Consider the following 25,858-nt stretch of genomic DNA (forward strand, 5'->3'; position numbering starts at 1 on the left):
ACTGAAATAAACCCTTTCTCCCTTTGGTTGCTTCTTGTCAGGGTACTTTATCACACTAACAGAAATGAAACTGGAACACCCAGTTTTACTATTCCAGAAGGAATTAAGCCAACAAACACTGCAAGGCAGGAGTAGCTAACCCTGCCAAGGGATGACCTGCCCTCCTTTAATGACAATTGTGGCTGTCTCAGTTTATAGCACCCACAAAGCCTTGGCAGGGTTTCCAGTCTTCTTAGACAAGATGCTATTATCACAGTGATGCTGAAGACTGGCTAATAACAGGGGAAACATCTTTGGCTTCAATAGCTCTAATTATATTTCTGTAAAACCTCAAACCATTTGGCATACAAACTGCATAAAGAAAAATATGAGTTGTGTGTGTAAAGTTAATTTTACTAGATCCTGTGATGCTCCTGTTGCTGTTTCCTTAACATGGTGAACTTCTAATTAGAAAGCTGAGTGGCTTAGAGGTCAAGTTGTCATCTGCACAAATTGGGGTTTGGAGTGGCTGGTGGGAGGAGTCAGGGGTGTCTGAGATTTGACCTCTCAATGATACCAGGCAGCTCTTTCTGTCCCAAACTATAGAAAAGAATGATGTGCGGTTAGCCAGTCTTAGCCAGAAGAATTGCTGCTGGGGTGAGAGTAAACCATTTAAGTGACAAAACAAAACACATAGTCTCCTGCATGTTCACGAACAAGCTAAAAGTTGAGGACTGTATTCATAAATATTCCTAATCCAACTTCTGTAACTAATCTTTCAAGCAGTTGTAAGGCAGCGTCAAGGTCAATCTCTGAGATTTCAAAAATGCCCCCAGGGAAACACCTGTGTGCCTCCCAGGGTCCCTCATGTTTGACTATAAACTCTGCTTCAGGATCCTGAGGCTTGATTCGCCTAAACCTTGTTCTGTTTTCTTCCCTAGACTATAATGTTCAAGTCCATGAAAGTTTAAAACAAACACAGTCACAAATACACTGCCATATAACACAGGGGGAAAGGCAATCCGCCAACCACAGCTAACCAGCCACCTCCTTAGTCTTCAGAGAAGCCACTCCAGTATGCAGGACGCTACGTTCCCTACAGGGTCCTGTAGGACATTTGTAGGTCCACTGTCACCTTTCAGCCCAAAGAGAAGGCAGGAGATGGTAGTCTTCCCCACTCATAACTGCGCTGGCTCCTGATGTGGTAAAATGCCTGAATCAAGAGGCAGCCCAATGCTGAAGTAATCCTCTGGGCGGGGGGTGGGGGGGGTGGGGGGGTGGGGGGGTGTCAACTGGCTTGACCAGTAACAATTAAAAGACCAAATTTTATCACCCACCCACAACAAAATCAAAAGGGCATTGCATTATGCCTAAGAGCCTGGATCTCCAGTTCTACAGCATTCCCTAGAAATACAGCCCTAAAAAGAATTATCTACAAATTTAAAAGGTGTCCAATAAATAGGTGCAAAATGAAAAAAAAAAAGGTGCTAAATGTATTACCATGTATTCACATGATAAAATACTACAGAACAATTATATACCATGTTATTAAGTAAGAATAGCACTAACCTGCTGGGCATGTGACACACACCTGTAACCCCAAGATGATTATTAGTTCAGACCAACTGGGCCACATATAAAGCCTTACCTCAGACAAGAAAGAGGAAGTGAGGAAGGAATCTAAGCACTCAAAATATGCCAAGTCTGTCCCAAATATTTTAAATATATTAACAAATTCATTGTGAGCTTTACATTAATTTAATTCTTACAGACTTGTATGGTAGGTGTCATTAGTATTCCTGTACTGGTTATAAGTAAGGCACAACGAAGTTAAGTGATTCTTGAAAGCTGCACAGGCAACTATCAGACTTGTGTAGAATATATGCAGTGGCATGGAAAAATGCTTATGCCATAATAGCAAGTAAAAATTTTCAATTACATTCTGACTTTATAAAATAACTATACATGTTGGTATGGATATATGTGCTCCAGTAGCTGCCCACAGACACAGAAGTAAAGACTATAAAGAAATGCATGGTCATTTCCATAGTTGATAAGAACACAGCACGTTTTACTCTTTCTAAATATTCAAGATGTTCTAGAATGTATATGTATTACTTTTATAACCAGAAAAAAAACACTATGTTTAAAAACTGAAAAACTTGGTTGAGGCCTTTCATTGACATGCTCAGACTTCCCAGGAGCACACGCACGTTGGTAGGCAGTGCACACACTGAAATCCAAGGCGTTTTTCAAACAAGTGTTGACTTTAAAGCAACATCCTCAAGCTTCACATTCAATAACATCTCCCTTAAGAACACTGTTAACCAGATGCACACATTGATCTTCAGGAAACTCACTGACAAAAGAAGACCCATGAGGTTTGACTTAAGCATACATCTAACTGGAAAGAAAAGGACTCTGTTATAACAAATGTCATCTAATGTACTTGAATTTTAGTGAAATTAAAGTTCTAAATACATGTGTTCCCCTGCTAATATGAGAAAAAAAATGAGTCAGTTATGGATAGTCAACAGACCAGCAGGAAGAAGCTAGCTGCTTGGCTATATTTTCATAGGTTCTTTATGCAAAGATGTGGGGGGAAGTAGAACATTCTAGAAAAGAAAACTATCATAGCATTGCCCAAAAAGCCAGAAAGAACATTAGATTCAACCTCCTATTTAAAATTATAGTTCAAGTGTATTGATATGTACACACACCCATGAACATATACATAGTTTTAAAAGTTAAAGCAAAAATTAAGCTGAAAGAGAATCTGGGGAAATATCTACAGTGTATAATGTAAGTTTTATTAATATAAAAAGATAACTAAAAGGGCTAGGGAAAGAGGATCACTTGCCCAGCATATGAAAGGCCTGGGGTTCAATCTTCAGCACCCTAAAATAAAAATGAATTAAGAGTACTTGTGATCAACACAAAAGAGATAAGAAACAGCAAGGAAAGTTGGCAAATGGTACAAATATGAAAATCCAAATAGTCAATAAGTATATAATAATAACCAATACATGTGCATGTGCACACACAGACACACACACCACACACACACACAGACACACAGACACACACACACACACACACACACACACACACACAGTATATGTTAGACCCATGAGTTCTGGTAAGGAGAAATAGCCAAAAGACACCACTAAAAAGAAAATAGCATATATGACCTTATCTGAGTAAAATTTAAAAAAAAAATAGCAAGAATATATATACATTATTAAATTCAAGTATTAAAAGAGGTTTCATTTTTATTTTATACTTCTCCATACTTTCAGACTTCTTACAGTGTACAGACATTACTTTAAATTAAACAACTTCTTTTGAAGCCAGGCATGATGGTTCGTGCCTGTGTCCCAGTACTCGAGAGACTGGAGCAAGAGAATAGCAAGTTTAAAGCTACTTAGTCTATGTGGCAAGTTCCAGGCCAGGCTGGGCTTCACAGTGGGCCATACAAACTATACACATATTCAAAGGCCACTCATGGACTTCATATGACCAGTCAACAAACACTTTTAACCCTTTTAGGAACTGTCTGCTCATAGTAAGTCCAGCAACACAATAGAAGTACTTCTAATGCACTTGTTATCTATTTTTGTTATTTGACTCAGATAAGGTAACATGTTATTTTTTAGTGGTGTCTTTTGGCTATTTCTCCTTACCAGAACTCATGGATCTAATATATACTCTGTGCGAGTGTGTGTGTGTGTGTGTGTGTGTGTGTGTGTGTGTAATTGGTTATTTTATATATTTATTGGCTACTTGGATTTTTATATTTGTTCCTTTTGCCCTCTTTCCTTTGCTGTTTCTTATCTTTTTCATATTGGAGTCTAGAAAACTCCAAATTTGGAAGGATTTTTGAGTAAAGGGACTGGTTCCATAACGCACCCTGCAGATACAAATCAGCAGATGTTCTCTGCCCCCTCACATGACATGGAGGTGTTGGCACACATCCTCCAGTGTACTTTAAGTCTCCTCTAGATTACAGATACCATCTAACACAGTGATATGTTGGTCTAGTGTTCTGAGTAATGATGAGGAAATCTGTACATGCTCAGGACAGATACCAATTTTTTCTTTTAATATATTTAGCCTGAGACCCCAAGGATGTGGCAACTACAAATACAGAGTACTGACTACATCTTTAAAGTCTTAACAGAAAAGCACAATTTAAAAATATATCATACAGCATGCACGGTGGTGTACACATGTAATCCTAGCATCCAGAGGCTAGTGAGACTGAGGATAGCTGGAGCCGCCCAGTGAATTACTCCAAGGTTTATACACTAAAGAAACACATGCAGCAGAAAAGTTATCCATACCAATCTACCTCATGAGCATAAAAGCTACACCAACACAAATGATCTCAGCAGGTTACATTGATAAACTTATATACACATCTGTAATGATTATAACTGAAGAGGAAGAAGCCATGAATTGGAAGAAATGGGAGGGATGAGGGGGGATGGGCAGGGAGAATGAAGTAAATACAGTACTCATATATGAAATCTCAAACAATCAATTTCTACAACCTGTGGCATAGGCAACTGCTTACAGTGCAAGAGTCAACAGTGACAAAATTAGATAAAACAGCTTCATGAATAAATGGATGAACTTCAAAATACAACCTTAAACAAAACAGCAAAGTAGAGAGGTGAGCATGCTATCTGCATCCATTTATAGAAAGAGAAAAGGCAGCTAAAATCAAACATTATATTGTTTGGAAGCAACACACAAGAGGCAAATACATTTTCTAAAGAAAGAAAAAAGTGTCTAGAGAATGGCTTAAAATTACAGGCTAATCATCATCACAGGAGGCAACATAGATGAGGGTCTGATACCCAAGAGAGGAAACTTTGAGAGCGCCTGGGGTGACAAGAGAAAACTCCATTCCCTAGGCTACGTGAGTAGGGGTTGATGCTCATTTTACTAGTTTCCTGTAAGTTATACAAGTACCTTTTGGGGGGTGGTGTGGTAGCAGTGCTCTGGTTTGATTTGGGGCTCTTCTGCCACTGGGTCTTACTCTATATCACTGCAATCCTTCCTCTGCCTCTGCCTCTGCCTCTGCCTCTGCCTCTCAGGTACCAGGATAACAGGCATATATCACCACCCCCAGCCTATGCATTCATTTATGGTTGTTTATATGCAGGTTTCTCAGTTTAAAACCCTAAATGGGCTGCCAAGGTCGCTCGGTGGTAAAGGTATTTGTAAGTAGGATGACCCTATGACCTATAGCAGAAAAGGAGAGGAACAACTTCTAAAAGTTGCCCTGGGGAGGGGGCGATGGGAGAGAGAAATGAGAGAGAGAGAGAGAGAGAGAGAGAGAGAGAGAGAGAGAGAGAGAGAGAGAGAGAGAACACAACACAACATACTCTCTAAATAAAAATAAAACATGTTAAAAGCCAATATCAAGTGCTACTTCTCAAAGGAACGACCTAGTAAGTATGTCTGGTGGCCTGCTTATCCCTCCTGAGTTCCTAATAAAATAATATTTAAAAATCAGAACAGAAGAATTCCATAGGCTTGAAAGACAATATGTCAAGAGACTTTTAAGTTTTCCATTGCATTTGTTTATTTGTTTGTTTATATGGGAAGCATATGCCACAGCTCTATGTGAAGGTCAGAGATAATCTGAAGGAGATGGTCATTTCCTTCCACCATGTCAGTCCCGGTGATTGAACTCAGGTTGTTAGACTTGACAGCAAAAAGCTTTATCCACCAAATCCTCTCACTGACCCAAAGGAGAATATTCAATGGACAAAGCTTTTCAACGAATTCCTGGAAAACAAAAGATAGGATGGGATGTGCTGATAGGTGTACTGGGAGAGAGCTACTGCCCAAGGCCATGGCGGACGGAACCAGGGAGCTCTAGGCTAGCCAACAAGTATCCATAGTAAAGAGGGGAGAGAACCATATAGGATGGGCAAGTTTGAGTCATGAGTGTTAATTTTCCCAACTCCCTCTCCCTCTCCCAAACAAAGCCCTTGAGCAACCTGACAGACCAAACATGTCAACACTCATGCCTAAAGAAACTAAACCGACTGCAGCGAGGAGTGAGGTGTGGGTTCTGAAGTGAATGTTGCAATTCAGAATAAATTCTTTAGCCTGGCTGGCTATCACATATTCCAATACTATGCCAAAGACACAGACAGAGAGAAAGAGACAGAGAGAGAGAGAAAGAGAACAGAGAGAGACACAGAGAGAGATGGTAGGAGGGAGAGAGGGAAAGATATGGTGGGGATATGGTGGAAGGAAGAGAGGGAGAGGGAGCACATACATTCCAAGGAGAGAAAGCAGTACAGCAGAAGGAACAACAACAACAACAAAAGAGTAGATGAAAATGGGGTGGGTGGGTCAGTGTGTGTGTGCACATGCATGCATGCAAAGTCAGAGGTCCACCTTGGTGATGTATGAACCTAGGAAGCCAGCCCTCTCTGCCTCCTGCAACCAGGATTACAGGTGGGTACCACATGCCTGGCTTTTCACATGAGTCTAGAGATCAAGATCAAGCCCTTTGGTTTGCACAGCAAGCATTCTATTGATGAAGCCATACACACCCCAGCCCCAGGGCCTCATGTTTAATTATGAGCAGACAGCCCATTAAAACCAGTAACAGGGAGGAAGAAGAAAGTAGACCTTCGCTGAACAATTAATTGTGGACACATACAAGTCCTTTTAAAAGAATAACTACCATACAACTCAGAGACTCAAGACATTGCAACCGTTAAATGAGAATAAGACACAACAAAATAAAAATGATTATGGACAACAATAAAGTATGATAGCCAAAATGAAATTTTAAAAAGTACTATAAGCCGGGCTTGATGGCGCACGCCTTTGATCCCAGCACTCCGGGAGGCAGAGGCAGGCAGATTTCTGAGTTCGAGGCCAGCCTGGTCTACAAAGTGAGTTCCAGGACAGCCAGGGCTATATAGAGAAACCCTGTCTCAAAACAAAACAAAAAAAAAACAAAAAACAAAAAACAAAAAACAAAACAAAACAAAAAAGTACTCTAATAGAAAAGAAATTTCTCTATGTGTGAAACCAAAAAATAAAGACATATGAAAGAACAGATTAATAACAGAGATCCCAGTCAGGAGCCACAGCATCCAACTCAAACCTGCCTGCCTGACTTCTAACTTGTAAAGCTTTCCCTGTCCCAACCCTAAAAGGTCCCTGAACCCAGGGTGGCTCCCCACCAGGGAATGGAGCCTCTGGTTGAGTCCATCAAACTGTGTCTTGAGAATTTGACTTACGAAAAGCATTGGCTCTAATAAGTGCCTGAAACCAAAAGATTATGGGGTGTCACTGGGTATAGATAACTGGAGAGAAGAGCCAACACAGAGGCAGACAGTGAAGAGTCAGAGAGAAAGCAGGGAAGGACTCTGGAACTGCAGCCTCTGCGCGTTCCCAATGGGGACTACTGGTGCCGTTGAGTTTGGAGGTTGAAGCCTACATTTCTCTAAGGCTTTGAAGCTTTTTTTGTTTTACCTTGATTAGACCTCTTCTCTTTGCAACACACATCTCCCGTAAAACCTCCGCTCAGCAGCTGCTCAGTGGGAGCACACTCTTGGCTCCTGCTGCCTGTCACTCTGACAGCATTTTGTACAAATGTGAGCTGTGTGATACTGTTGAACATCATTAGAATTATGTGATCAAACACTCCTAATAATTAGCATGTCAAATCCAACAGTAAATATACAGTGAATTCGATGAAATGTTCGATGAAAACTTGAAATTGTGGAACAATTAGGGAAAGGAGAATGTTAGCTTGCCTTACAATAGGAAACAAGAGAACAAATAGTTGGAGCTTTAGAAAGAAAATGAGCAAATTAGTGTCTTCTGTATCCTCGCTGGGTGCTTTAATAAGCTAAAAAGTTAGAAAGCTCTGCATAATTTCTCTCGTGGTGACCAGCAGAAAGCTGATTTACTTATAAAGGGCACAGGATGTCACTGCCTAGATTAATCTGCACTAAACAAGAAAAAATATATTCTTGGAAGCTCAAGAATAGGAAAGAACTTTTGTGCATATAGGGAAGGTGCCCGTTTTGCACATGGGAAAGGTTACACCCATTCATCTCCAGGCTGGATAAGCAGTCAAACCATAGCCCAGGAATCCAATGTCTAAAAGACCCTGAAAAATGGCTGAACAGAGGAAAGACACGGGATTCGCAGCCAGCAGGACTCTGGGTCTCACAGAGCAGGGAATACTTTAAATACACACAAAGAGGTTGTTCTAATCTGCTTCCCTGTCGCTGTGAGAAAACACTGACCAAGAACTGGGAAGGAGAAAGGGTTCCCTGGCCTTCAGTTTCATCATGGAGGGAAGCCAAGACAGGAACTCAAAGCTGGATCATTAAAACAGAAGCCAAAGGAGGAACCCTGAACTCGGGCTTGCTTCCTCTGGCTTTCTCAGCTACCTTTCTTACACAGTTCAAGCCACCTGCCCAGGAGTGGCACCACCCACCGTGGGTGAGCCTTCTACGGATTAGCAATTAAGAAACTACCTCACAGACATGTCCAAGAGGCTAATCTGACTGAGGCAATTCTTAGGTTGAGGTTCCCTCTTCCCAAGTGTCCCAAGCTGATAACAAAAGCTGACCATGCAGGGCAAGAGGCTGAGGAAGTGTGTGTGTGTGTGTGTGTGTGTGTGTGTGTGTGTGTGTGTGTGTGTGTGTGTGTGTGTAATGCACACATATACTTGATCAGCTAAGTTGCCAATTTCCTATTTTTCCAAGCAAAGACAACTCATTTGAAGCCATTACTATTTTTAGATAGTTTAATAATCATGTAATGTAAAAAAAAGGATATTTCAATACCCCCCAAAAGTAGGAAGGGCATGACCCCAGAATTTTCTAAACCCCTTGAAACTTTATGACATTCTAGAAAGGCACCTGCATCTGGTCAGTTTTGTAAGCAATTTCTCAGGTTCCATCTCAGCTATGAATTGTGACCCATTCCCTGCTCCCCACTCCCATTACTCCATTGCCCCTCAAAAGGGAAACCTACATTGGAGAAATGATAACTATTATAAATAATAAATGAGATATTTCAGACTTTCCAAAGTGGGGAATGGAAATTTCGTTCAGTTGAGTAAAAAGGACTGGTCTGAGGTGGAGGAGGGACAATGACACAGTGAAAAGCAGGATCGAGGCCCCTTCAGGAAGCACCTGCCTGGGTCAGAGACCAACGAAGGGCAGTCAAACTCTGGCTGCAGAGCTCGGACTGTGGAAACCACAAGGAGTCCCCAGTAGAATTCCTACGTCACAAGGAGCCTATCAGAAGAAGCCAGCAGAAGCTCAGAGCTTAGTGATAAATTCTGGCCATTTGAAATAGATTCCAGTGGCCTCTTCTTATAGTTCTTGAGGTCCTGTTTGAGAAGACAGCTCCAACTACCTTGTATAAGAAAAGTCCTAACCACTGTGCCAGCATCTTAAACCATGAGACTGACCACACCCTCCCAGAAATCAACTCATTTGCTTTTTCGGATGTGCCAGCCCCATACTTCAGGAATTTGCTCCTGATGGTAACATGAAGATGGTGTCACTGGTGGAAATCAGAAAAGCAAATTATTTCAGAAGAGAATAAAAGTGAAAAACTAACAGAAACACCTACTCAACATTGTCTATTTGATCATAAAAAGATCTCATCTATATGATCATCCAAGAATGTTTTTGAATCTCACATGCACCTACTGTATGTCAGGCACTTGAAACAAAAAGACAAAGATCTCTCCCTTATCAAACTTATGTCCAAGGAGGGGGGAGAGCACAAACATAGCATGCAAAAATGCTGTTTTCAAAAAGAAAGAAAGAGTATCAAAGGATGGAAAAAATAAAAACCATGTGGTGATTAGGCTAAGGGATGGGGCCCAGGAGCCGCAGGATGGGTCCATGTCCCTTCCACAGCCAGAATTCTGACATCCCAGATCAAAGAGTCAGGCAGAGCAACCCCCAACCTCTTGCTTCAGCAAAGGCAAGATCAGAGAATTGAAGACCGGTTGGGACTTAAAGACTCGAATTGAAGAACTGTCAACATTAAAGACAGCACCTTACACAGGAGGAAACAGGGGCACACAGAGCCTAAATAACTCATCTTGGAGCAGAAGAGGGTCTGAAAGCAGAAGGGGGACTGGAAGACCCAGCCTTCCAGGAACTTCTTCAAAAGTAGAAAAAAGAAAGTCAAGTCCTTTTGCAAGTAAGGTAACTATGCAAGTGGCATGAGCTATGTAACAGCGATAATATACAGCAAATACTTATAGGCCACTCACTCACTTCCTGCCAGATGCTGTCCTGTCAGGAATAATAATCTGAAATCACTCCCACATCCCCTCCTCCCCCAAGGCCAACTCTAGTGTTAGTGCTCGCACTTAGCTCTTGTGGTCAACATTTCAATAGTTCCGTTGTTTGTCCACTCTGTTTTGGAGGTGTTTGGTTTGTTTATGTTTTTGTTTTGTTTTGTTTGGGGGGGTAAGCCAATGTCTCTGGCCCAGCATAGCTTCCAACTCCTTCTGTAGCTGAGGATGACAATGAACTTCTGCTCCTCCTGCTTCTATCCCCCAAATGCTGAGATCAGAGTGTGAGCCACCACACCTGACTTCTGCAGTGCGAGGGAACAAACCCAGGGCTGCCTGCATGTTACACAAGCACTCTACCACATGAGCTACAGCCCCACGCCGTATGCTCACCCACATAAATCCTATGACCCTCTGCTTATTGCAAAAGCTGCACTTGTAGCATCTTTGGGGGCAGCGTTGGGGGCTGAACCTGGGCAAGCTCCGTGCTAAGCAAACATTCGACCGTGCTAAGCCAAGGAACGGAACTATTTTTAAACAGCTTTACTGATACTCATTCAGCCACTGTCAAGGTGCCAAATGTGTGTAAAGCCCTTCAAAGAGTACAACTAGTGGGAACACTATCTCCAAGCAGAGTCTAAGGAAGCAAGGTAAGTCAGGTGCACCACTAATGGCGGCTACAAGAAGTGAGGGCCAGAAAAAAACAAAACCAAGCTGCTGTAGGGACGAACAGAGAAAGGAAAAGGGGTGAGCTCTAGCTTTGTTGCAGTATATGTGCAAACAGAAATGTGATCTGTCTAATATCCCTGTCCACAGGGTAAAAATAAACCAGTTGGTCAAGAGAAAGAACAACTATTTTTGATACTGAGATGAGAAAGAAATATATCCCGTGCTTCCTAATAGAAGACTCTGGTTAATGTAATAAAAATAGTTTTTTTTCTACACTAAACAGTGATCAGTTTTCATGGAGAGGAGCAGTTCCAGTTTTGTTTTGTTTTTTTAAATCAGGCCATTTAGCATGCACACAGTCAGAAGAGTGCTCGGCTCCTCGCCTGTGCTGTCCACAAAGGAGACACTGCAGCACTGCTGACCCTCTTCAGACAGTGGCACCTCTCCAGCTGCGATCAGACTCTGGGAGGGTCTGAAAATGCGGCTGTGCTGTCGGACTGAACGCATTCTTTCCCACAGAAATTAAATCACAAAAGCACTGTGACCCTCCATAGAAACAGAAAATAGGTCACCAGTCTAAAACAACGTGGATCGATTTAGAAATGTTTAGTTTTCTGTGATGGTACTGGGAGTGTAGGCACTGAGAATCAAACCTGGGTCCTATGGAAGAGCAGCCAGTGCTCATAACATTAAACCGGCTCTCCAGTCCAGACTTCATCTACTTTAGCCCCAGCACTCAGGAGGCAGAGACAGGAGGATCTCTGAGTTCGAGGCCATCCTGGTCTACATTGTGAGTTCCAGGACAGCCAAGGATACCCAGAGAAACCTTGCCAGGAAAGAAAGAAAGACAGAAGGGAGGGTGGGGGAAGGAAAAGGAAAAGGGAAGGAAAGCAAGGCAAAGCATGAAGGGAAAGAAAAGAAAAACTGACCAGAAAGAGTGGCTTTAGGTAATAATGACATTACAGAATCAATGTAGACAGCACAACTAGTTATTTAGATAAGTATTTAATATGCTTATGTATTTAACTACACACCTATTGGACTTCTTTAGTTAAAAATATTTTTGTTATAATGGCATCTACTTTATCTACTGACCACTGAGAGAAATAGTGTTTGCCTTTTACAAAAAAAAAAATTAAACTTAAAAAAAGATCTCTTTTTATACAGCATAGTCTAGGCAGCCAGAAAGCAGCTCTTCTTACCTACTCAGCAGCCTACTTAACACCCGGTCATGAGCAAAACCAAAATGCTGCGCAGTTTCCTAAGGCAGGGTCTGCATAAACTGATTAGAAATTAAAGCAATACTATATGGAGCTAGCTCAACTGTAAGGATTACCTCTGAGTCATGAACGCCAAGTTTCCAAATGGAGCCACCACCAGCACTTGTGAATGAATGATCTTTCTTTTTCTTTTTCTCTTTTCAGTTCTTCTTGCTAAGAATCATGTGCCTAGGAATGTGTAACAGACCAAGAGACAGAGTGGGCCAGGTCAGCATGCAAACATTTGCCCATGAACTTGGCCTTGACTTGCGTCATCTTTCATTGAGTTTTACAGTCTGGGCTTGAATAGACCACTTCCTCAAAAAATCTGTGTGAAAATAACCAACTAAGACGAAGAACACGAAAAATAAGACGAGTCTTGTGTCTACTGATCTATAACGTATTTGTTACTTTCCTGACAAAACCCCTTGAGCAAAGCACCGTAAGGAAGAATGGTTCTTTCAGCTTATGATTCCAGAAGGGTATGTGTCCATCACAGTGGGGAAGCATGGCAGCAAACAGCAGGCACACGGCAGGAGTGTGCACCTGAGAGTTCACACTCTCAACCACCAGCATGAAGCAGAGATGGAAAGGGGGAATTATTTCTAGGATTTCCATCTCAAAACCCAATCACAGGGATGCCCTTCCTCTAGGAAGGCTGCACCACCTAAACATCCCCAAATAGCACCAACAACTGGGAACCAAGTGGTCAAGGTCCCAAGAACACGGGGGGGGGGGGGGCGTATCCCATTCAAACCACCACAGAGCATTCTAATACTATCTCATAGACAGCATATTCATTTAGCCTCTGCTACTTCTACAATGGACTTGAGGGAACTTAAAATAAATGCATGTATTCAGGAAGAAAATTAGAAATTAGAGACTCTAGAGTTGAATGTGAAAAATGGGAACAGAATTCAAATATGAAGACCATAAGGTTCTACACCAACACAGTAACAGTTCAAGAAAGAATTTGAACCTATGCTCCACAGTCATCCAGGGTGAAAATCCAGTTTCTTACGATGCTCCATCAGGAGCAAGCATCAGCATTCCTCTTGAAGGACGCAAAGGCATCTCCTATTGCTTACTCTAAACAAGCCATTCTAGGAGATAGATCCAGAATAGGATATTTTTAAAAAGTCTTCCCAGCCAGGTTGTTGTGACGCATCCCCTTAATTCCAGTACTTAGAAGGCAGAGGCAGGCGGATCTCTGAGTTCGAGGCCATCCTGGTCTACAGAGTGAGTTCCAAGATAGCCAGGGATTTTTGAAACTCTGTCTCAAAAAGAAAAACAAAAACAAAAAACAAATGAACAACCAACCTTCTCAGAGGCATCTGAACAAGTGACTAGGGCACAGAGCCATGCTATCTGCTGTCTGGGAGTCCCCGTCTTCTCTTTCTTCCCTGTCTTTCCATGCCTGCTCAGAACTACTCTTCATTTCCTTCCTCAGCAATCCATCATCAACCATGTCCCAGAACAGGACTCCAGTACCTCAGGATCATGGCACAAGCCGCCACAGTCTCCCTTGATTACCTCTGTCTTCCATGGCAATTTATTTATAAGATGCTACCAGCATAAAGTTCTAAAGCTGTAACTATCGGAGCCTCTCAAATACCCACTTGAGGTCCCTCTGCACTCCTGAAGCAAGCTGCTATTTGAGTCCAAAGCTCCCAGTGGCTTTTCCTTCTCACACCTTGAGCAATCATAAGTCCACTCGTCTAAAAATAAGCTGCATCTATCCACTTCTGCTCATGGTAATGGCAGTGTGGGATATATGCCTCACCTACATCTCGGCAGGTTAATGGCCAAGTTTAAATGTCACCACACCCAGGAGGAAGCCCTTAGTTCTCTCCTGTGAAATAAGTCCTTCTTTTCTCCAGCCCCCTGCACTAAATCAGGGTTCTCACTACAAAGTTTCATCACATCTTTCCAGATCTCTCTGGGACAGCCCAGTTTTTCATACTGCCCTTGGTTTCTGTCCACACAGCTCAGTGTTTGGAGTCATCCTTCAATATCTTCATGGGGATCGCCCAGGCTTTCTACAGTAGGCTTTCTCCCCAACCAAACCAAACTCACTTCGATCTTTCCGAATATGAGATCATACAGAAGTTTACAGTCTACACGTCTGCCTCCCAGGGCCAGACAAAAACCTTATTATCTTTGCATCTAACACATCCACCCACTCACTGCATACAGTCCATCTTGCTCCTTTGCTTGGGTTTTTCCTGCTTATTCATTTACTGTTTCTCTCCTTCATAGTAAATACATTTACGCAGTGAGTACACAGACTGTGCTAGCTGTGTTCTCAGTCACAACCTTGGCATCTAGAACACCATCTGGCACATACAGAAGTTCAGGGTGAGTTAATGAATGGTGTCTATCCCTGGAACTCCACAAGCACAACATACATGTCCTCTGGAGTGAATGAATCCTCCCTTCTATACAAGTTATTTTTATTTTTATATACGTCCTAAATTCTGACAGTTGATGGTCTTGGCATCTTCTCTACCATCTCATACAGTGCTTCGCACACACTATGGCTTCAGTAAATTTCTATGAGTTCAGAATACTGATATGCAGTTCTCTGAAGAAGGTGAATACTAAAGATGTTGCAGGATACTTGATCTCAGCTGACTATGATATGTAACCATGGAGAGATGGAATGTTGTAGGTCAAGAGCCAAAATTCTTCTGAACTATAAAAATAAAAATAAAAAATAAAACCCTACCTCCTCCACACCCAGTGCTGGAGACTAAACTCAGGGCCAGACTAGCCCTCTACTACTCGACCATATCTCCAGCCCTCTTTTTATTTATTATTCTGAGGTGAGATCTTACTGTACTGCCCAAATAGGTATTGAACTCACAACAGGTAGGCCTGAACTTGTGATCCTCCTGCCTCAAGCCCCCTCAATAGTAGAATTACAGGCCTGTGCCACTCCATCTGACTTGATCCAGCCATTCAAAGGCCAATTATCTCAATTGTTACACATGGCCTGACATCCTAGTGATTAATAGGCAACCTTCTCAGAATATATCACTTGGCTTGGCATACCAACCCTACACTAAGAACCCTGCAGGATTCTGAACATCTGAAGCCTATAGAAAATGTGCCTGCTGTGCTACATCCCACCCAGGGATGCTCCCAATGCTAACTGTATTGACTTACAGCTTTCTTTTGTTCTATGAGTACAAAAGGTCCCGTAATCTCTTCCCCAGTGGAACACCTGGTTCATAGTAACTTGAATCTGTGCTCCTGAACTGTTATCACTCATATTTGGCTCGGAATAAACAACTTTCTTATTTCCGCAAAAACAGTCACTGTTTAACATTCATGTTGGTACAACCAAAGCTCAAGAACTTGCAAATTTATCTTCTAAACCTGGATCTGTCTTTTCTTTTCAGTAAACAGTCTGTTTTTCTGTCATAGTGCTGAAGAAGAAAAGCTTGCTCTCTCCAGGGCTGCATGGCCAGCCCATGATTCTGTCTTACTTCTTAGGGAAAGTAACACCTCCTTGCTAGAGGAAAGGTGGCCTTGCAGAGTATTCTGGGTCACTAGCTGTGAGGTCAGAGGTCAGGGTTCAGAGGTCATCTCTGCCTCTCATGAAAGGCTTCCCATGCATGTCTAGCAAACCTGTCATGCAAAGCAGTGGATTGGCTTTCACAGATATGGCCAGATGTGACTCCTTTATTGCCCCTTTCTTACCAGTTTTAAATTGTCTAATTCATGTCTGAATGATTGTAGAATACACTGTCTGAACTCGAGCAGGTCATTGTTTGAAGCAGGAGGGAATTATGTTTACAAAGCACTAATTCTCCATTAACTTCCCATGACCTCATAGCACTCGGTATTCATCTAGTGGGCACAAGTGACTTCAGCATGTTACTGCCATCATTCTTGAGACTTCCTGGAGCCAACACAAAATAATTTCCCTAGATGTCACTATGTCACCAAAAAGAATAATTCTTTTTCATTTAATGTCCCACACAGGAGACAGAGGGACAATCAGGTAAGGGCTATGCACAGGATCTGTGCCTCTCAAATACATTACATAATAACATGACCCCAGCTTAAGAATAGAAGATTTAAAAAAAAAAAAATATAAAAGGACTAAATGAAAATGTAAGTGCATCTCCATCAAAATGCATGTGACATCATTCAAATCCCTCTAGGGACAATTGCATTTGGAAGCAGGGATGTCCGGCCAGGGTTCACACAGATGAAGGTCAGCCGGGCACTAGAAGGTGGCAACTTAACCACAGAAGGGCTTGCTGACTCTCACACAGACAAGCAAAGAACAAAGCAAGTCCCTTCAGCACTTCAGGGATTTCACCTACCAGCCTTATTGACTAAAGTATAATAACCTGGTTGCCTTGGTATTTAGCAAAGGACCAAATTCAACAGACCAAACTCAAAGGACCAGAAATTCTCTCACAAATCTTGACATTATTGCTAGGCACAGAGAATATATTTGCAGAAGGAAATAATGTCAAAGCCAAAGCAGCAGGAATATGTAAGCTTTTATTGGCAAGTGGGAAGGGAAACAAAGAGCAAACGCACACCGAGCCTCCTGCACAGAGCGCAGGTGCAAACGAGGACACCAGGACGAAAGGTTCCTGGCCAGAGAACCAAGGCTTCCCACCCAAATGGTAGCTTTCTCAGCTGTCCATTCCAGTGAAAGCATCCAAATTGCATGATGGGAGTTCATTTTCTCAAAGGGTTTATGTAGCTGAAACTATAGCCTGGCAGTGACCTGCATGGAGCCAGGGCAAATACCCACTTAGAGATAATCTCCAATAGTTGCTTTTACAGGTGCCCGAGGGCTAAAATGCAAAAAATGAATATGTGTTATTTAAGACACAGTTACTCTGGCTTAAAAAGCAGCAGTGACTTAAGCTACTGAAGAAAAGAAAGATGCATAGCAACTTTCTCCCTAAAATCAGATGGTAAAAGGGCAGTGCCTTGTATAATAAAGTGCTTATAGCTAAGTCAACAGAAAGACTGAATAAAGAATCTTGAATAAAATAATTTGACAAGAATCCCTGATGCTTTTCAACTAAAGAATGTGGCATACGTTCTGTACTTGTTCACACTAAAAGGAAATTGTCCTGAACATAGAATTCAACATCTGTGAGACTTAAACTTCTTTATAATTAACTCGATCCCCTATTGCAAGCCTTTCTAGTTTAAAAAAAGTGCAAGATTTATTTACCCATGAAGAACAAAAAGTACTATGATGAAGTGAATAACTTAAATAAAACACATCCTTCCGCCTCATGGCCAGCAGCAAAACTGAAATTTCCTTCTGCATGAAGAATGGCCCTGTGAAAGATTTTTAACAAAAAGGGAAATAAAATTAAAATATATTTAAAAACCACATGTCCATAAGAGAATTGGTCTCTTCAAAGACTACATCCTTATTACAAAAATACCCGCCAATGCGCAAAACACTTTAGATGCAACTCTTACAGGATTGTCTCCATGTATAAAAACATTCTTTTAAATTTTCAACTGTAGCAAATCTGGTCCTTTGAATGTGGAATTGATATCTGTAGGCTAAACATATTCTCAGAAATAAGGAGAATCTCCAAATATTCTTTATCAAGAGCATATGTTTTTCCAAAAGCTTATGTGCTTCTTAAAGTAGTTTGTAAACCACAATTGGTCCTCTGTGTCTGTAGGTTTTGAATCTACTAACCACGTAATGAAAGTATTTGAGGAAAAAACTATTCAGAACATATATAGATGTCCTGTCCACCCGGCCCCCTGAACAATACAACTACTTACATAGTGTACATTGTATTAGATGATTGTATTAGATGTTATAAATCATCTAGAGGTGATTTCGCATATGTAGGAGCATGTGCAGACATCATATGCAAATACTGTGCCATTCCATATTAGAGCCTGAGCATCTGCAGATTTGGGCATCTTCAAAGGGTTCTAGAAGACGACTGTACTCTTAAAGATCGTTCTCCAGAAATGTTTCAAAGCCCACTTCAAAGAATTGCAGATATAGAATGAGTAGACAACTTCATTATTTTCTTGAAAGCCCATTTCTCTCTTTATGGCATCTTTGATATTGGCATTGTGTATGCAATTAATCAGCAGGATATCAACCAATCCAATTCATTCTCTCATGTCCTACAGTCATGAGATGTTAACATGTGGTAAGTGCTGAAGATTTAGTAATAGTGAACAAACACAGGACACCATCTGCCCTCACAAAGTTTATAGTCAGATACAAAACCAATTTACACTGAAGTATAAACTATAACCAGTAAATTCAGTAGTAGAAAAAAAAAGATACGTGGTGATGCAAAAGCCTAGAGCCGGAAGATCCAATTATTATAGGGTAAAGAAATCAAGTTGAGATGGCGCTAAATCGAAGTTAACTGGACTGAGGAGGAGTTGGGCAGAGGAAGACGCTGCTCCATGGGGAGTGACAGCATGCACCCAGGCTCAGCATGACACATTAGAAGGGTTGAGAGAGAGAGGCAGAAATCTTTAAGCATTGAGCGAGCATTACTGACAGAGTCGTCTGAGATGAAGCTAGGAAGACTATCATGGAGGCTTGCAAACATTAAGCAATGAGAACCTCCAACCAGACTCCAGTGGAAAGCAGAAGGGGAAGGGAGACCAACGTCCTGAGATCCATATTGACAGCTAGGTTCTACCAATGAAGGTGGAGATCCAATGGGAAGAGACCAGTGAAGAGGTTACCATAACAACCAGGGAGAGTAGGAAAGACAGACAGAAGTGAATGGACTTGAGAGCCTCTAAGCACATGAAATTGATTTAAAAAGGGGGGGGGGCATGAAATAGTCCATATTCAACATTTACTTGAACGTAATCTTTTGATCTTGCCAAACAATGTCTTAGTCAATTGAAAACCAAACGATAAAATCATACAAATTTTAAGGTCAGTTTTTCAATCAGTGTTCTACATCGTATTTATGGTATTTCTGTATCATACTTTAGATGGCAAATAAAGGCATAAAAGTAATAAACAAAACTTAGCGTCTCCCTTTAGATAAACATATGAGTTGCTGAGAAATTGTGCTGTGTTTCAGTAATAAAACAATGCACACCCTCAGAAATACTACGGAATAAATATTTCTTCCATGCACAAAAGCATTTATTAAAAATGCAAAACAGCCGGGCGTGGTGGCACATGCCTTTAATCCCAGCACTAGGGAAGCAGAGGCAGGCGGATTTCTGAGTTCGAGGTCAGCCTGGTCTACAAAGTGAGTTCCAGGACAGCCAGGGCTATACAGAGAAACCCTGTCTTGAAAAAACAAAAACAAACAAACAAAAAAAAGCAAAACAAATCAAGTGAAAGGGAACTGCTGTTTCCACACTTCATTTCTCTTTTATTGCTGGGTCCATAAACTGGGTGACTTTATAATTCTGAAACGATAGCACAGCTGAGATCTAATGATCACCATCAAGTTCCACAATAAACTGTTTAATAAGCATCTACAATGCCCACAAAGCCTGCGAAGGTTTAGAGTTAAGCCTTGACTTACAGGGAAAAGTCTTTCTTATATCTTTAGTCCTCTGATATGCCATCTCTGGTTCCCACCCTCCAGAAAATACAGCCGTCCCATAAATCCAGCTTCTCTGTAAGTCCTGGTCACAGTGTCAGCAATGATTGCTAAATAAAAATTACAGGAAGTCATTATTTTGAATTAAGCTCCTGAACAGACGAAGAAGCTAAAAACCAAAATGGAGTCACTTACATTGTAGCTCCCAATCACTAAGCTTGGCAGGGGCTGTTTGTCTAAACAGGGCTGTTTGTCTGACCAGCCAATAAAATAGGATTAGAGATTAGCACTCCAATCTCCCCAATGGGCCAGTTTCAAATGGTATGATAATGAATTCCCTTTGGTTTTAATCCCTATGCAAAAGAAGGAACCTGCAATAACTGGTGCTAACTGACCAGTTCTCTGATCTGTTTCTGCTTCAGGGAAAGAAACCTTGACATGAACAGTCTGTTCCTGCTTTCTTTAAGTTCTTTTCTTCTCTAAAACCAATTTCCCTTCCTTGGACAATCAAACACATTCTGTTTTACATAATGAAGAATGAAGAGTTGCTCAGTCCTAGATTTGAAGATAAAGCTGATTCAAGGATGATAACTATCACATGTTCTCATTCATATGGGAAAGCTAAATAAATAAATAAATGGTTGATCTCACAAAAGACAATAGAATTGTGATGGGCAGGGGCAACTGGATGAAGACAATTTTGGTACCAAAATATAGGTGGATAAGAGCAATGAGTAGACTATAGCAATGCAGGGTAGCTAGAGTTTACAACTTCTTACATGTTTAATGTAACATAAAACATATAATAAGAAGATAATTCAAAGACTTCCTTACATAAAAACATGATTGAGAAATGTTTGACATGAAAATGCTAACTACCCTGATATGATCAGTGTCTTAGTCAGGGTTTCTATTCCTGCACAAACATCATGACCAAGAAGCAAGTTGGGGAGGAAAGGGTTTATTCAGCTTACATTTCTATACTTCTGTTGATCACCAAAGGATTCAGGACTGGAACTCAAGCAGGTCAGGAAGCAGGAGCTGATACAGAGGCCATGGAGGGATGTTCTTTACTGGCTTGCCTCCCCTGGCTTCTGCATCAGCTCCTGCTTTCTGACCTGCTTGAGTTCCAGTCCTGCATCCTTTGGTGATCAAAAGCAGTATGGAAATGTAAGCCGAATAAACCCTTTCCTCCCCAACTTGCTTCTTGGTCATGATGTTTGTGCAGGAATAGAAACCCTGACTAAGACAATCAGCATACACTTTATACATTCATGTATTCCCAGAACTTAAAAAGCTGACATGGAAAGATTTTGAGTTAAATTCTAGCCTGGGCTACATAGCAAGCCCTGTCTCTAATCAATTAACTGGGTAATTAATTAACTAATTAGATTAGAAACAAATCCAATTGAGATCATTAACTGAAATTATTGCAACTTTTATCCTTTGACAGAACAAAGTAAGTTCAAAATGTAGTCAACCATACAGAGTTTAAACCACGACTCTCTAGACAAAGGGATTTCTGAAATTAAGTTGTTTATTGAGATACCAGGAACAAGACATGATAGCAACTGGAAACATGTGCAACAGATCTAAAAGCTAGGAGTAATTTGATAATCAGGACTGGAGGAAGGAAAGCATAAACTGTTCACACTGAACCTGCACTGGCTACACAAAAGAGGGGAGAGGTAAAGTGAGTTGAAGATAGTGGGGGTGGGGCTTACAATTTGTAAGGAGTACTGCTACTCCTGAACTGATTGAAGTCCACAGTATAGATAGGTTCCATGTATACAAGGTGCAGTGGTACCTACAGCTCCACTGTGCCGATTTTTATCCTCAAGTGCAGCCCCACCATGCTAGCTGACTAACTTCCCTTATCCCTGTCCCCATCCTTTAAATCTTATATTTAAACTTTGGCCCACTCAGAATGCTTTCCTTAGACTGCATAAACTTATACAAGCAGTGTGTACAGCAGCTCGGCATGAACAGAGGGAAACGGGAATGTTACTGCTCTCACATAAACGCCAAATAGACCATCCACATTCTAATTCTGGGAACAAAAACAAAACAAAATCTCTAACTCTGAAATTTTCCAACTACATTTATAACACCCACAAAATGCAGTTTTCGATTGGAAAGAAATTCAATATGGAAATTAGCAAGAAAAGCACATAAGACCATCGTCAGTCAATAATATGACTTTTTTTTTTTAACTGTTATATTTTCGGATGTATTCTCTATTCTTTAAGGCATTGTTAAGATCATCGCATTCTACCTATATATCTGCATGCACTCATATAAATGTAGGCATGTGTCCTGTGCTGAGCTGGCGGCGGTAAAAGGAAAACCCCAGTCTCTATCCTTACTTTTTACCTCGATTGGTAGCAGATCTCTTTTTATCATTCACTGTTGGGAATACTAGGCTGCTTAGTCCAGTGTCTTCCAGGGGTTCTGTCTACATCTACCAATATCATCATCGGCACAGGGGTTTTAAATACACGCCGCCATGCCTGACTAACATTTATCCTGAAGATGCAAACTCAGGTCCTCACACTGATACAGCAAGTACTTTACTCTCTGAACTTTTCCCCAGCCCTTCTCTAGTTTAGAGGAGCAAATATTACCAGGAATGGTGGCATGTGCCTGTAATCCCAGCACCTGAAGGATCAGAAGTTCAAAAGGCAAACATATCTATTTTATTCTTCAGGATAAAAGTAGTTACTCCATCAATTACTTTGATCTTTTTCAAATTAACTACTAGCCTCTATAAAGTAAACCCATTTTTTTCTGCTTAATACAAACAAATGCTGTCTCTCGAGATTATGGTCCTACAAATGCTGATTTTTCTCACCAAAATGTTACATTTTTAGCATATTCAAAATAACTTATTATTAACATTTTTGGATTTTTTTGGTTTTGTGGTTTTGGTTTGGTTGTTGGAGACAGGGTTTCTCTAGGTAGCCCTGGCTGTCCTGGAACTCGATATGTAGACCAGGCTGGCCTTGAACCCACAGAGATAGCACCTGTTTCTGGCTCCCAAGGGCTAGAATTAAAGGCATGCACCACCACCGCCCAGCTTCTGCTTTTTTGGAATTTTAAGACAAAACTGAAGGCTATGTTTTCAAAGTTAGGACTCGCTACATAGTCCAAGTTAGAGAAACCTCAAACATTTACTAAAATTAGGATCTAGACCCAACTGGAAGGTTTATGCCACTAAGTCCTTTATAATATTTTTAAAGTAAATATATTGATTTATATTGTTCTACAAATACATGTCATCAATTTATTTTTGATTTAATCATATCCCATGAACTGGATTTAGGGTATTTTAAAGTAGTGAGAGCTTAGTTTTGTAATCCAACGACTTTATCCAAAAATGCAGAAAATTGTCCTGGCTGTCCAGGAGGATAACGTTTCAATGTTGATAAATCCATTGACTATAACAGCTCAGGAAGCATGCTGCAGGTACAGTAGAAGAGATGGCCTTCTTTATGCAACTGCTTTGCCAGTTCAAACTGATGACTGTTCATTAACTTTTCATTTACAACTACCACAAGTGGTTTGTCTTTTTCCAGACTCTCCAAACAGCTTCCTGCACCTGCATGGCTAATGACAAGATCGGCTTGCTGAAGGTCTTCTTTCAAAGAGTCCTTATACCTGTAAACATCCAGAGTGAATGACTCAGTACTGAATAGCTCGGGCACCACAGTGCCTCTCCCAATTTGGAGGACAAGTTGGTTGTAACCCAGACTCTTGAGGATCTGAATACTATCGTGGGCAACCACACGAGCGACGAGGTCGTCGAAACTGATGGTCCCGACGGTCACAAATGCTCTCTTCATCGCGGGTTCCAGATATAATATGACTTCTAAAGGCAAAATGCACTTTTAAATATGCTGCTTTTGGTAATCTAAGTCTTAATCTAGGCATATTTAAAGAAATTTAAATACATATGAATTCCTGCCATCCCCCCAAAAAAACCACTAAGGCACTAAAGCATGTATGAAATAAGTTAGCAGTTAGCCATACCATCTGGCCCACTACCATGATTCATAACATGTATGCTTAAGCCTGTATTAAGCATGCAGTGATATTTTTCTAAAAACCCACTATACTTCTGATCTGCCACAATCTCTCTTGGGAAAAGGCTGTACTCTATGCAGTGTGATTATATTCAAATCCTCCCTTGAAATCTTTCCAACAGGAATGAGGAAGGAAAATTACAAAATTCTCAGCAGTTTTGATTTTGACAAAAAACAGTTAACTAGACTGAGATGAAGGCTTAAGATCTCAAGGCTTCTACCACTGTGGACCTACAGAGAAGAGTGATTTACAGGAAGCCTGAACTGCTGAGCTGCCCCAGGGGATGTGCTCTCTGTGCCAAGGTAAGGTTTGCCTGGACATCTCATGCTCGCATTAAAACAGCTGAAAGATGTGTCACCTGATCACCATCCTCTACATGGAACAAAGATATCTCAACAAGAGTTCACATATAACCAGGCCATGTTGTACACGTACCACTTTTTAACAAATTTAGAAGAAGAAAAATTGGGATTAGCTAAACCCTAGAGCATTTACAATTTCTAAATTCCAAGTGAAGGGATTTTCATTAATCCTTTACTTTTTAGAAAGGCATGCACACATGCACACACACAAAGTATTTCCAAAAATCTACCAAGAGCTGGGAAGATTAATAATGCTATTAGAAATCTCATACTCATCTTTTATAAACAGGAAAAATGAAGCACACACAAACTACAGACACTCGTGTAGTGAGGATCACCACCTAGCTCCCAAATTAACAGTGCTAGTTATCCTTACTCAGCCCATGATAATCTTCCTCTCCACTTCTTAGTCTTATTAGATTGTTTTAAAGCAAATGTTCAATAGCCAGTACCCCAAAATAAAAGCAACTTTCTATAATTCCATTTCATAGTGCTGTTATCATTCCCTAAAAAATACTTATAGTCCACTAATTTATCTACTATCTAGTCAGAGCTTGAATTTTGCAAGTTGCCTCATAATTTTATTTTTACAACTTTGTACATGCTTATTCTCTTCAAACCAACAGCCAAGCATAGTTACCGTATCTCCTATCTAATAATACTGGCCACTGATTAAACAAACTGAGTAATGTGTCTAACAGAGACTTCCGCAGTCCACATTAATTCAAGGAATTAAATCTTTGGGGGCTGGCAAGATGGCTCAGTGGTTAAGAGCACTGGTTCCTCTGCCAGAGGACTTGGGTTCAATTCCCAGAATCCATACCATACCTCACAACCAGCCAACCCTCTGTAACCAGTGTGGGGGATCTGACACCCTTTTCTGTCCCCTGCAGGACTAAACGCACACACGCTGCAGAGACATACATGGAGGTGAAGCACTTAAAAAAAATTTTTTTTTAAGTTTAAATTTTAAATCTCCAGATTGTTTATCATAATCCTCTTTTTTCCCCTGTTCTTTAAAAAAGTGGTCAGAATCATATTGAGTCCTTTATCAAGAACCTTCATAGGTGCCTCTATTTCCTATTAAATTGGAAGGCGTGCCATGCTCACTTTTTCTTTTTGTAACGATAAGATTGATCAGTGGACCCAAGGTTTTTACCCAACATCACATACAGAGTTCCCCATGAGCCACTGGCCTAATTGCTTCCCTTGCTTGGGAGGAAGAAGGGGGTTGCTGGGGAGTGATTTGTGTGGCTTAATGACTTCAGCAGCCCCTGACGGTCATCCCTAGACCTGCTATTTCATCAGAGGTGACAAGGTGCTAACGATTGATACCTATCTTCACATATCATTCTACATTGATCAGGTAGAATTCCTTTCAAAGCAGGATTGTATCTGACTCATCTTTTTGGTTACTCTGAAGTAGGGTATTGGGTTTTTCTTTTGTTTAGGAGGTTAGGGGTTTGGGGTTTTTGTTTTTGTTTTTTGCATGTCTTTGGTTTTTGATTGGGACAAGGTCTTATGCAATAGCCAAGGATGGTCTAAAATTTATGGCAATCTTTCTGCCTCAGCTTCCCAAATGAGCCACCACACCCAGCTAGAGGTTTCTGTTATTTATTTTGTATTGTTTGTTTGCTTGTTTAC

General features: G+C 41.0%; 2 protein-coding genes across 2 annotated transcripts in view; both read right to left on the reverse strand.

Moving 5' to 3' along the window:
• The window catches only part of Fam160a1 (family with sequence similarity 160 member A1), a 224,331-nt gene that overhangs the window by 185,781 nt on the left and 12,692 nt on the right, over positions 1–25,858 (reverse strand). The window lies entirely within an intron of this gene.
• On the reverse strand, positions 23,207–23,629 carry LOC110321026 (UDP-N-acetylglucosamine transferase subunit ALG13 homolog). Its single transcript, XM_021197114.2, has one exon. The coding sequence runs from the start codon at positions 23,609–23,611 to the stop codon at positions 23,207–23,209; it is 405 nt and encodes a 134-aa protein (XP_021052773.1). The 5' UTR covers positions 23,612–23,629.

Source organism: Mus pahari, chromosome 4, assembly GCF_900095145.1.
Source record: "Mus pahari chromosome 4, PAHARI_EIJ_v1.1, whole genome shotgun sequence".
Taxonomy (NCBI): Eukaryota; Metazoa; Chordata; class Mammalia; order Rodentia; family Muridae; genus Mus; species Mus pahari.

What these genes read in the sequence shown, in the direction of transcription:
- LOC110321026 (XM_021197114.2), bottom strand. Translation starts at nt 23,611, where the DNA reads ATGAAGAGAGCATTTGTGACCGTCGGGACCATCAGTTTCGACGACCTC.